The sequence below is a fragment of the Necator americanus genome, chromosome III, assembly GCF_031761385.1.
Source record: "Necator americanus strain Aroian chromosome III, whole genome shotgun sequence".
NCBI classification, from domain to species: Eukaryota; Metazoa; Nematoda; class Chromadorea; order Rhabditida; family Ancylostomatidae; genus Necator; species Necator americanus.
In genome coordinates, this window is record NC_087373.1 from 41,315,670 (window position 1) to 41,329,325 (window position 13,656).

Consider the following 13,656-nt stretch of genomic DNA (forward strand, 5'->3'; position numbering starts at 1 on the left):
GAAAAACACTGACTTGACACATCGGCTAGCCCCCGCAAGTCATTCTATAGACCAGTTACACGTTCGTAAACTTCAAACGACTCTGAATTGAAGTAAGCATGGGAAGCGAATTGATGGTTTGGACAATGGTGAAGAGGTAGAGTGCTCGCATAGCATGTGCATAGCGATGGTTCGGCACCCTACCGTGCACAGTTTTGCATCATTATGGAGCATTTTCCTGACACACAAAATACACATACATACACACACGGACTAAGCGCGTTATTATATAGCATGATAGAGTTCGACATGAAAACACACTTCTGAAATGAAGCTACTTTTAAATTCAGTAAAACAGAAAACCATTTGTGGTGTTATTTTTACTAGAACTTAAGACTTCGCTGTCGTAAATCTTTATTCATCAACAACCCGTTAACTTCAATAAAAGAGTTGGGAAACGTAAGAAGTTTACAGATCCGAGGGAAAAGGAGCAAAGAAATGATTATGTTTGTTTGGTCCCAATTGAAACAGAGCAACAGTTCACAAGAAAATAAAAGTAACTCAGTCATAATCGATCTCTAAGGCTTCGTTCCAATTCGCTCATCCAGTATTGGCGTTCCAAATCCAGAACATCAATTTTTGCCATCCAAAAGTCGCGTTCAGCGGTCACTGCCTCCAGTTTTGCTCTTGCGTATCTCATGTCCTCCTCAAGAGCGCGTCGCCGCTCTTTCAAATGTTCAAAGTCGAAATCGCGCCTTGTATTCGTATTGAAGCTAGAATTGCTTCAACTGCTTTTGTTTGATATTTTGATTAATCTACACGCTAAATAATTCCAAAAAGAAAAGAGCTGGTAAATGGGCTTATAGGTGATGGTCTATGATGTTCACCTTCTTTCCATTACATCTTTAGATACATCTTCCTTAAGGTCAGAAATTTTTCGCTTCCTGCTTCGAAGTACTGGAGGTGACGTTGCTCGCTGGCTTCCGCCTGGGGGGCTGACATCTAATGACGAACCTGAGGACATTTTCGTTAGCAGATTCTGGACTAATATAATATATTAAAAACGAACCTGTCGTGGGTATATCCATAGTCGAGGTATCCACTGCGACCGAATCCTCATGTGGTTCGTATATTCTTTGCCGAAACGGTTCCAAAGTTGTTTGTTCAATCATATCCGCAATCATTTGTTGCGGTGATGACAGTACGATCTCGCGCTTTCCGTGTTGTCTTCCTTGTTTCTAGAAAAGTTCTTTGAAGAAATAAAGCTAAGGAAATAACTGGAAAAAACTTCTCAGATTTCAATTGAGAGGTCCCAAAATGAAAGTTTCGCAAAAAAAAAAAGAAATGTTCTTAGAAAACAAAAGGTCTGCGGTAATCGGAACCTCATGCCACATTTTCTGGCCAATTTCTACGTCATCTCAATATTCCTTATCTTTTTATCTTATTTTAATAACGTTACACAGCATCTTTCTTCCTCTGTACATCCTTTTTTTAATCACTGTATTCCTACATCAGTGTTTGTTGTATACCTTAGCAATTAGATACTTCTTGACGCGCTTCATCTCATCGCGGATTTTTTGCTCCACTTGTTCTACAGTTCTTGGCTCATCGCCCAGAGTTGATATATGTTGCGCCATTTCTACGAGCAGCGCCTTCTTCTTCTAAATATAGGTGAGATACAAATATATTACAAATGTAGGAATAAAAAATAAAACGAAGATAATTTTTTAAACTAGCATTCTTCAAGTGCAAGATTTCGAAGTGAAACTGATTTCAGATCTCTAAAGGAATATGCACACCTAGGTTTCGTTTACTATTCTATAATAAACAGTGGATCTCAATCAGAGCAAGCAAGCAATGTGTTCTGTTTGAAGCGAACAAAACGTGCATCTGAATACTTCATGTATATAAAGATCAAAATCTGAACTCAAACTGTTAAAGCGAACGTAAAACAATGATCAAATGCATCACCAAAGGTAGAGCTCTCCCTCAGCATGGAAGAGGACTAGGGTCCAATTTCCCACACCTTCAGGATCCCTCCTTTCGACCCTACTAGTCATATCTTAATCTGTTCTAGTTCTTTCACTATTTTTCAAACTTGAGAACATTATAAAAGAATTTTCAATCTAGAAACGCTTAACTCACAGCAATACAGTCCTTATCCTTTCCTCCATTCACAGTCGAATAATAAAACGTCTTGTAATTATCGCAGTAGGTCTTAGCAATATATTCCAATTCCTTTTTAAGAAACCTCCCAGCAGGATACTCGCGCTGAAACAAAATGACCAAAGCGTTACAAGCTAGTGAAATATTCCCACAGGGAAAAAGGCAATACCAATTTTTACTGTACTCTTAACTACGAGTGGTTGTCTGGTCTGTTATTTCGTTCATTTTTTCTTACCAAGGTCACATATTAATCTTTAAAATTAGAAAACCTAATCCTAGAGATAAGCACAGATTCCAAAAACCTGAAATTTTTTAAAATCTGTGCATTGCACAAAGAGCAGAAATACGCTCATATTCCTGAAAAAGATGGATTGTAAGGATAGTTGGTCTCTTCGGTTTACAATTAGAATCAGAACAATCATATTTAAAATTAGAAATACAATTAGAATTTTCAGAATTTGAAGAATGAAAAATGTCGACTTGGACCAGTTGTTTTAATGCTGGAACTGTCCGAGATTATGTGGACAAGTTTGCAGCACTAAGGCTGCCCGCAGAGTTCACAGACGCGACGCCGCGCGGTTTCGCGTCTCTGCGGTTTTGGTGGTTATTGAGCGCAGAGTTGTGAGTAGTCAATAACCACCAAACCGCAGAGCCGCCAAACCGCGCCGCCCGCGCGGCTCTGTACTGTGTGGGCACCCTACTTTCACTGGTTGCACACTTTAATACACATATTCATGGACGAGTCACGTGAATATGCCACGTCCTTGTAACTCTCGTGGTGAACTCGCTCACTCACTATGTTAATCTGGTGTGAGTTCCTCGCTAAATCGAAATAGTTGATGAAGAAAGATACTCGTTAGGCATTACTATCTCGCCTAAATCTAAAAAAATGATACTTGCATCATAATCCCACCTGAACCTACGAGTCGATAAACGACATTCAAAATTCGAACAACCAATAGCTCTCAGCTGAGCTCACCTTGCATTTTTTTGTATGTGGATGTAAATCAAGTTCGAGATCACCCTCTGTATTTGAAAAATTTGCGTCATCGATGTCTTCGTTTTTAACATTGTTAAACGCTGGATACTCGTCTTCTTCAAAATCATGCCTTCTGCCGGATTCGAAGCAGTCGTCCATTATGCTGAGATAACGTGAGAACAATTAATTTACATTAAAGTTTTTTAATAGAATCAAATTCAAAAACACTACCCGACAAGGAGCAAGTGCTAAATCTTCTGGAGAAAAACGGATTCGAGAGGGTTTTCAAGAAAAAAGAAACGAAAAAAGAGAAATTTCCTATATTCGAATGTTAGACTTTGCCCTTGTTTCTGCAAGAGTAATTGATCCTATTGATCCTTTCAGAGTTGATCACAGATAACCCCTCTGTATCACCTTTCATTGAAAAGATGATATTAGCATCCTTCGTCACATTCACTTCCAGCAATCATTTCAGCTCATTCCAGACTATGGAATCATATATTATTTAATTATGACGTAGTTCGACACTGCTTTATGGACGTATCACCAATTTATAAAAGCTCTGAAGATAGGGGTTGAAGGTTTCAGAGCATCAAAAAGATTTCAAACCCACAAAATGTCTTAGAACATTTTCTCTCGACTTGTGTCTTGCTTTTGTCTGTACAGGACTTATTTCTGCATCAGTAAGAGAGGGGAACCAGAAGAAAACTTGTTCACCCAGTGTTTTATATAATTAAGAAGATTCTGACACTATTTTCTCAAGAGGTTTTAGTTCGAGAAACAAATTATACAGCAATAAATTACAGTAAATCTAACCTATGCGCTCTTACTTCCACTGCGCTACAAGCCAAAATTTGCGAGAGTTGCCTTCAGTTTTGCATAACTTATTATAACAACTAAACATTTTTCCTTTCGCTTATTCCGGGAAAAAATGCTTCTGTTATAGAAGGGAAGTGAAATCATTGTCATGGTGCCGAAAATTTAGAGAAAACAAAAGGAAACGAATGAAAAACAAAAAAAAAACAACAGGATTTTGCTAATGAGGGATTAAAATTGCGCCCAATATCACTATCATATTATTAAAGAATGAAGGATAAGATGTGTTGTGTTAATCAATCCGTTTGGTATGCTCCCCCACGTTTACTTCAATTCAGAGTCGTTTGAGGTTTACGAACGTGTAACTGGTCTATACAATGACTTGCGGGGCTAGCCGATGTGTCAAGTCAGTGTTTTTATCCTCCCAGACAAGTCTGGTACCAATTTATCCACCCATCAGTGCCTCTGAGAATTTTCACTGATTTCCGCTAAGTTCGCGTTGAAATGATCTACACTTGCAGCATCTGTGTGGGACACAGCAGAAACTAGGAATATAAACTACTAAAATATCTTATATACTCTGCAATCCAGGAATGAAGTGCAAAAAAATCTGAAATGAAATGCAGCCAAGCTATAGAGTTCGAATGACATTTTGACGAGTCACAATGGAAAAGGAGTTGATGTCTTACAAGCACACCATACTTAGATGTCATTGAAGCCATGAGAAATAATCAGAAATTTAAACTGAATACTAACATAGCTTGAATACTCAGAAGGGAAAAAAAAAAACAACTTTGGGAGCGCCGCCAGCGGACGGTTACGTCCAGCGATCGATACGCATCGAAAGTGAGACCAACGATGACCTTAAGGAAGCAGCGTTGAGAAATTCCATGAACATCCAGTAAATGTACCGACTAAGTGGGGTGAGGTAAGTATCTGGTTATGTGCATGGTATATGGGCGATGATCAGTTGAAACCAGGAGAAGAGTGGGAGACCCGCGCCGACGCGCGCAAACAACACAGGGCCCGCCGCCTGGGTGGCTGCCCCACACGGGCGATCAATATGGAGGCAGAAACGAGGCGGCGACCCGTGTGGGATGGGGAGTGGGGGGCAACCCAACAGCACGCGTCTAGGGCAGGTGGACAACGGCAGTTGCGCGTTCAAGAGCAACGTGACCGCCGGGGTTGAGACGTTGTTCTGTTCACAACTCGTAATGAGTGCTGCCAATGTGGGTGTTATTTTCCAACAGGGAATATCCAACATGGATTTTACAATCTTGGTAATAGATCTGGGGTATCAAATCCGTGAAGACCTCTATATATCAAGCAGTTTCCTATCTTCTACATATTGTCACTTCCTTCCATGTGCAGGTCACATTTGGTAATGATTACATTGTTGCAGTTCTGCCTCACACATTAACAAGATTCACGCCCAATGAACCGAAAACTAGAGCATTAAGCATGACAAGTGGACAAAATCTGCAATAGAATACATCTGAACAGATCAATTCCTTCCGAAACTTTTCCATCTCCTTAGTTTTCTTTTTTTCACTACAGAATTTTCACTAAACAATGTGGAAGACTTCGTGAGTACCTAATTCAAGTGAATTTGTCCTTTATTCCCTTAATTTTTTAAATTTGAATTTTCTTTACACTAGACTACACCGGCGATTTCTAATTTTTCCTTAATAATCGTTCTTAATCTTAATTCATATGAAAAACAACTTTCGAAGCGCTTTAAAGAGCTAAGATGGCTTCTTCAAACCAATAGCTTTATATTTATATTTTGCCGTTCCTCAAGCTGTAATTGTATAATCCTTTCCGTCCAATTCCTATAGCTTAAAGGTCTTACCATGAGGAAACAAACTCTGGTGATCTGCTTCTGCCCAGTAATGCTTGTCAAACAAAAATTATATGATGAACTTTCTTCACTCGTACATCCTCCTTTAATGGAGGACCCTCTTTCTTTGCGCGTAGCATTTGCTTTGAAGGCAGCATACCGCAACTCTAACGTGTTGAAGGAACCCACGGTAAAAGCTAGAGATGGAGTTGTAGATTGCGGGACCAGGGGTGGTTCCGCTCACCTCTCCCTAATCGTCCTAAAAAAAAACTGCGTGGGAACTGCTTTAGTACGAGGAACGCTAGAACGCTCCTATATATACACGTTCTGGTCTCCTTAACAACATATTTGTAGGTTTCACTTAAATATGCAGTCGAGAAGAATTCACTGGCCTTCGACCGCTGCGCAGCTGGATGCGGCGCGTGTACAGGTGTGGAAAGTTGCAACTGAAACGGAGTCTTTCGCGCCGTTTTTCTACTACGAATAAGGAGAGATGAGCAGATCTGTGGCCTCGTACAGAGTTTGTCCATCAAAAAACCATGCGACATCAGATTCGTGGGGTGATGCCTTCAACCATAAGTTTTCCTCGAAAATCCTTTCTGTTAGGGCTGTCACACTTTCCCCTGCAGTCAATACACACCACATCGATGTGTGTACTTCCGCCGTAGTGTGACTAGGCATTCAAAACACACGATATTGTATTGCAATTGTTAGTAAATACAATCCTATAACGACAAAAAGAACTCAAAAAAGTTTACTACCATACAGAGGCTTTCATTAAGGCATGATTTACTTATTACATCCAGGACCAAGTCCCCCAATTCGTGTAAACGCAAGGTGCACTCAAAATAAACATAGAAATAAGAGATACGATGTATTGATTGATTGAAATAACAGTACTCCTGTTAGGCTGAGTTCTGTCTGTTAGGCGACTTGTTTCCCTAACAGTTTCTCTGAAGACAGCGTATCACGAAATTGGCATAGTGTGATGAACGGAAAGCATAGAGTTAGAGGTGTAGATTACGAGTATGTGCGTGGTCCGCGCACAGCGTTTGTTAATACAAGGTATGCTAGAACGCGCTATCCTTGTGCTTCTGATTCCCTCAGCAGCTCATTCTTTAGTTTTACCCGACCAGGCTGCTAAGGAGACCTCACTGGTTCTCGACCACTCGCATGTAGATGCGGGCGCGATGGGCATGGGATGGGCAACGGAGGCGTTGCGCTCCAACTACTTCATGGGAGCGAACGTCGTTTTCCAACCGTTTTTCAGGACGATTAGAAAATTGAGAGGGATTATGCCCATTCTTGCAATCTACATTCCTAATTCTATGTTTTCCATCTGACTTCCATACTACACCAATCTACGCTGTCTTTAAAGTGCATAAAGTGCACGACCTTGATCAATCCTTATGACGCTTACTCGTTATTTTCCTTTTTTTTTGGTTAATTTTGATAAAATTAACCAAAATACACATAAAATCTCCAAAATGGATATATGGATATATACCTCTGCACAAAAACATGTTGCCTGAAATCACCCCACTTTAACTTGCTTCTAAATTGTCAGTTACATTTCTTTAATTTAACCCACTAATGTTTCAGTATGCAATCAAATAAATCCTAAATATTCCAAAGAAATGCAAATTCAGAGCAAAATCACTTCTCTTAAAAGTTAGATAAATAAAAGCTACTGACCTCACATTCTTATATCTGCATCACAAATGAAGTGATGCGAGTGGGTAATCCTTGCCGAACCATCTCATCAAGAATACCAAAAAAATCCTGTAAAAACCAGTTTAAAGTATCTTTCGTCTAATCCTTGGATGGTTCAAGAAAAGTAATAACATAACGGGAGAAAAATTGAATCACAATAAGGTTAGGAAATAAAGCAGTGCCAACGTTGGGGCACGGTTTTTAGACTTCTCTAGATGTATGTGAATAATAACGCGCTCTACATAAATATAAAATGTCGTTAGGAGCCGAGCCAATTCAATTGGTAGTTGTTTTCCTCGAGAAATTATGTTCAGATCTTTATGATGGACCGTTAACGCTGCTGTTTCGCAACTAATTCATTAAAGGTGCGTATGCTAAAAATTATTTGCATTCATACATTTACAGAATCATAACGAAGTGATTTTTTGGAAAATTGATTTCCTCTTTCCCAGTTTGGTAGGCTGATGCTGTTTTTCAACGATTTTTACTTCGTTGCATCAATTTCCGGATGCGTTTGCACGCGCTGTTCTTAGTTTTTATTTTTGGTTTCGTCCCCATTTGACAGTTTATTATGACATTCGAGGACTCAAAGAGAATTTTTGAAGCTTATGGTGAAATCGCTGTGGATTTGCAGTAGAATATGGTAGCTTCTAGAATCGTCTCAAATTCAATTCTGCAGGATTATTTCAGGTGCTCTGCGCAAACTGATTTGGTTTAATCAGCGAGCTGGTGTAATTGCCTGACACAGCTTTCTGCACTTTCGCCTGCGCGTGTCGTCTTCAAGCATACTTTGACCCAGCCATCTCGGCCTGCAGCGAGAGCTCCCACAGAATCAATCCATCTACTGTTTCACAAGTCGTGAGAATTGACGTAGCGCGTGAACCGCCTCACAACACTATCCTCCGGTCGACAATGCCTTCGGTTCATCGGAAAGAAATTAAGGAGTTTTTTTTACTGAAGATTCCATGCTCTTCGCATGTAACCTATTCGGGTTGGACTTTATTGGCATGCTGGACGACGGCACCTTTTTCCAGTACTTTTCTGTGGGACCTCTGCCATACAACTATGCATGATGTAGCCAGTACATGTCTGAAGCGTTATACGAGTGCCCGACATTTAGCATAAGCAAGACCACCAAGAGCAACCAAACTCATTCAGGCAAGCCATATAATACATTTATTTCTCACTTCATTCTATGTGGTGTGTGTGTGATGTGCCCACGATTCTCCCTCACGAAAAGGATCGCAAGTTAAACTCGTGAAACGTCTTCAGTTGGTAGATAGGAGCTAACCTGGGCAAAAGCGACCTTATGCCTAGCTTGAGATGCAGGTGGATTCAGGGGACGATCTTCCTGTTTCTGCTGTCCCAAGACTAACTTATCACATCCTTGTATCCCGCACGTTGTTGGTCCAGCCGAATGTATACAATCAAGTGACTGGGAAGTACAGGAAAGGCGGTTTGAAGTCATCTCCATCAAATAAGCTACACTTATCCACTCCGAAGGGACGCAACGTTCTCCCAAAATTCCTGGGACTGGAACCTTGCAACTTGCTAATGGGTTTTAAAATCTTATGCACGACAAAATATTCAGAAAGAGTGTCTTAACCCCGTGGGGAAGGGACCACGAGGGACGGAGTTGCAGGAGTCTTTCAGCCTGCCAGAACGGAAAAAGACTACAATGACTACCTATATTTACAACGCAAAGACCAGGTGTAGCGCAGTCGGTAAGAGATCCCGCAGTGGCTGCAGCAGTCGATCGGAGTTCCGCTCTATTTAGTGCTAACCAAGCCTTTCATCTCTCCTGGTTCGATAAATTGGTACCAGACATGGCTGGGAGAATAAAAACACTGACTTGGCATATCGGCTAGCCCCGCTAGTCATTGTATAGACCAGTTACACGTTTTCGTAAACCTCAAACGGCTCTGAATTGAAGTGCACGATGCGGTGTATCCCAAGCGGATTGATTAACAACAGACTCTTTATGTTTCATCCTTTGATGAGCGACGGATTGTCCTTCAGCAGACGGCAACTGGCAGACCACTATGTGACCAGTCTTACGTCTTTCAAATCAAAATTTTCATTCTTGAAGCAAGTGAACAAACATAGAACGGTGTTTTCAAGCATTCCTCCTTCTATATAAGCAGAACTACTTTCAAACCAGGGAGTCCTATCGTCTCGTTTAAATATAATATAATAAAGAAGCAAGTGGTGTTAAAAATGCTTCTTTTTACCAACTTTACGCTCTACATTAATTATTTGAAGAAACAAGAGTCAATGAAACCTGAGGAGATTAAAATGCAACATTCTTGTAAATCGAGAGATTCCCTGTCAAGCAATATATGGAGTTACGGGCTTTCAGTTCTACGTACATTTTTAATTTCTGAACTGACTGCGTACCATTCTTCAACCGCTACTATTCACAACAGAATTGCGTTCCCGTACGTACATGTGTATTTTTTGCTACCTACTCTTTTACGCCTGAACTAGCAAAACTCTATTATAGTTTCCCGTTTTTCCAATGATAAGTAGTAAAGCCGGCCGAAGTGGGGTGAAATATGCAATATTGAAAGTGTGAAGAGTGAAATATATGAAACTTCTGGCATCTCTGTTAAATTCACTTTTAAATTTGCTGTTGGTTCAAACCTAGTTTTAAGCAAACTTTTACCTTCAAGCGTTACTTAAAACTTTTATTGATAGCTAGAACTCATAAAGCTGTAGCAATAAGCTTTTGGGGCAGGGGTTTTACCATTTTTTCTCCTGAAAATGTTCCCGGAATCGACACTTAAGGCGTTAGCTCTATATGCACATGTGCTTGCCCGTCAACATCCGGAATAACGTGAGGACACTAATAGACTATGTCGCACTAGGACTTTCAGTTTGCGCCCTCTCTGTTTATCACAATACTATTTCCGATCCTCGTTGAAGCATTGTGATGACTTCTCCACAAGAAAATAATGATTTTTCTGACACACATTCGTTCTTACTTTGATTTTCGTACGGTAGGTGAACTTATCTTGAAGACAGAAAAGAGGACAAACTAGGCTGAAAGAAACTGAATTTCAATTCATTTGAATCCTTAAAGAAAGAATTTAAATAAAATGAATTCCATTTCCCACATTCAAAAAAGCTTCTGAAGTGCTCTCGAGTTTTTGAGTTGAGAGCTAGAAAATCAATGTATGTGCATACGTAATATGAATTAACTTTTTAATTCCTAAGAACTTTCTAAAGGTTACAATTCTTTTCTCAGCACTGCTCAATTAGCAAATTTTTTAATTTATTTGTTATTATTATTTTACTTTGAGAGTAAATATTCAAACCAATTTTAATTTTCTAATTTTCTTCTAGTAAATAAGCTTTAGGAAATTCGGAAATGTTCTGTGGGACATGTACTTATAAGGTCATTCAAAAACGCTCGAACAATCCCCATAAACTCTTCGCAAAAGTGACTGAAATCCTCTGAAATTATGAATGATTTTATTTTAGCTATACATTTTAAGTTCGCTCTGCTTTGCCAAAATGTGATGGATATTTTGTAATATGTCCTGTTATCCGTTTGTTCACAATTGACTGAGATTCTTCTAAAATTGTTAAATGTCAAACTCTTGACCTTGCTGACACTTTTTCAGCACTTGCTGAACTTTAGTAAGTTTACCTTCTTGATTTATTCACATGGAGAGAATTGTTGAAAGTACTGGAATTCAATGGAGGTTGGCTTCAGGGGATTGATTTGAAGCGAAAATTAACTTAAAAGGCACAATAAATAAATTCCTAAAATTTTTGTCATCTCCACTGATTTACGAGCTCTCAGATCGAAAACTCGAGTGAATTTCAGAAAGTTCTTTTTAAATATACCAAGAAAATACGTAAATTTTGAAGAAATCAAGTGAAATGAAATCCAGCTTCCTAGTTTCATACTTTGCACTGCCAGAAATAGTTTCGTATAAATGCTGAAGCCAACTGTTGAATCATCTCTGTCATCGTCAACGTTTATTTGGACAACGTTTTCGACAGCCTCCCGTTATGCGCATACAAAGTTTGCACCAGCACCCTCCATCTCTGTTTATTTCATTTTTTGATCTTCATTTTTCCTTAATTTTCTTCCTTTTTTTTCTATTTGTTTTCTCCTTGTTGTATTAAACAACATTGTTTCATCTTGTCTTTGTTCTATACTATGCAGACAGAGCTATATGGCCACAAAACAGGATGTCAACTTTAAGAGAAACTCTCGACTAGTGTGACTATGAGGAGTCCTGTAAGGCGTTTCGCTATTAACTTTTACATTTTTTAACACATCAGATGCGAATTGTCTCTTCAAAAGTACTTTTTCCTTGGTGAGGAATTAGCGGACAAACTTGAACGCACAACCGTGTCACGACTTGCCAAACGAAACATAATGTTGTTTAAGAAAATCGGGCTACATGACACGCATTCTGTTAAAGCACGAATTCTGTTAAAGAAAGAAAAATGCAAAAAGTTAATAGCGAAACGCCTTACAAGACTCCTCATAGTCACAAAGAGGTTTGCAAACAGATCGCACCTATTTTCGTGTGCTGTCATTCGATAAACGATCAATAATGGCCCATGTTCGACCGTCTTTGAATCTCGGCATGTTGAAACGTAGTTTTAACTGATTTCCTTGAGCTGTAGCCAAGATTGGTATCGATCTTTATTAAACAGCGGCTAACGTTTCGGCGATATCGCCTTCGTCAGAGCCTGGGAAACTCAAAGCCATTAGTGACCTTTCCCCTCAAGCGCCTCGTCACCCTACAGAAAGCACCCAAACGGTAAGCAAACTCAAACAGCAACACATAGGCTAGTGCTTACCTCATTAGCTAGACTTGTTAACTCAGCAGACCACCACGCACCACAACTACGAGTCACAAGGGTTTTATATAGGGACCTCACGGCCCGCCCCGTAGATCAAAACCCGCATAGGTCTTGATATGGGGAATGATCAATAATGGGATTGGTAGTAAAGTTAACGGTTTTTTTAGCACATCATTTCTTCTGTCACTCATCGATAACAAGTCATAATTTTTCCCACCTTGCAGATGCAAGGACTCTAACCTCTCCATTGTGAGATTGAAACTTTTTTAATTCTTCTTAACTGATTCGTAAAAAAAACGGTTTACCGCCTCTTCACTACGTCTTTCCAAACAATAGAAGTGCATAAAATTAAATGCAGCACTCACACTAATAATGCCACTTAAGACATCTCGATCGATCGGTCGATCCTAAGAAAAACTAATTTCTTCGTCCTATAGTTTTCCCCCACAATTTAACACTAAAACAATAAGAATTCGGGTGAGCTCGTACGTTGTTTTCGCGCTGGAGGTGTACAACGTAAGGCAAGAATACATCCTTTTTTAATCGAAAGCCACTTTCTCAAGATCCCTTTGAAATTTTAGGAGTGGGTATAGCGCAATCGGTTTCGCTGCCTACACGATCGATCAGCGGTCCAAATCCGCCCTATTGGTCGCCACGCCTCTCATCCCTCTGGGGTCGATAAATTGGTACTTCTTTGGTATGTTTTGGTTTGTTTTCGAGGATAAAAACACTGACTTGACACATCGGCTAGCCCCACTAATCATTGTATAGGCCAGTTACACGTTCGTAAACCTCAAGCGATTCTGAATTGAAGTGAACATGGTGGCGCATACTTAGCGGATTGATTAACGTCAGAAACTTTATCCTGTATTGAAATTTCATAAAAATAATTTGTTTTGATCTAATGTGAAACGATCGTCACCCGCTGATCGGTCAGAGATAACATAGTAAAGACGACGTATCACAATTTTGGCGTGATGCGAAACACACAGCAAAAGCGTGGGGTTTGGATAATAGATTGCTGAACCCAGTCTATTCATTGGTTCTATTTGAGTAAACTGGCGAGAAGACACCTTCGGCCACTCGACCTCGAGTGTGGCGCGTGCGTAAGGGTGGTGCGTTACAACTGACATCTTCGAAAAAAGCGGTGTATCTCCTCCACGTCGTTTTTTACGACTATTAGCTAGAGGTGAGCGGAACCACACCGGATACTACTACCAACAACCCCGTCTTTAGCTTTTTCTGCGAATCTCTTCACCACATTAGGTTTGTGCTATACTGCCCTTAAGGCGAACAAATGTCATAACTAGCTTAGCTGCAATCATAGAGAGTAAAA

General features: G+C 39.9%; 1 protein-coding gene across 2 annotated transcripts; it reads right to left on the reverse strand.

Moving 5' to 3' along the window:
- Window positions 1–544: 544 nt before the first annotated feature.
- On the reverse strand, window positions 545–8,502 carry RB195_012518 (uncharacterized protein; the record flags this gene model as incomplete). Of its 2 annotated transcripts, XM_064194417.1 has the most annotated exons (8): window positions 545–752; window positions 867–993; window positions 1,049–1,217; window positions 1,509–1,640; window positions 2,125–2,250; window positions 3,125–3,287; window positions 7,476–7,490; window positions 8,477–8,502. In XM_064194417.1, 8 exons carry the CDS (start codon window positions 8,500–8,502, stop codon window positions 545–547), a joined length of 966 nt encoding a protein of 321 aa, XP_064052000.1. The 2 variants fall into 2 exon arrangements, with proteins under 2 accessions (XP_064052000.1, XP_013303486.1); XM_013448032.2 differs by lacking the exons at window positions 7,476–7,490; window positions 8,477–8,502 and having other exon boundaries at window positions 3,125–3,283.
- Between the last annotated feature and the right edge of the window lie 5,154 nt (window positions 8,503–13,656).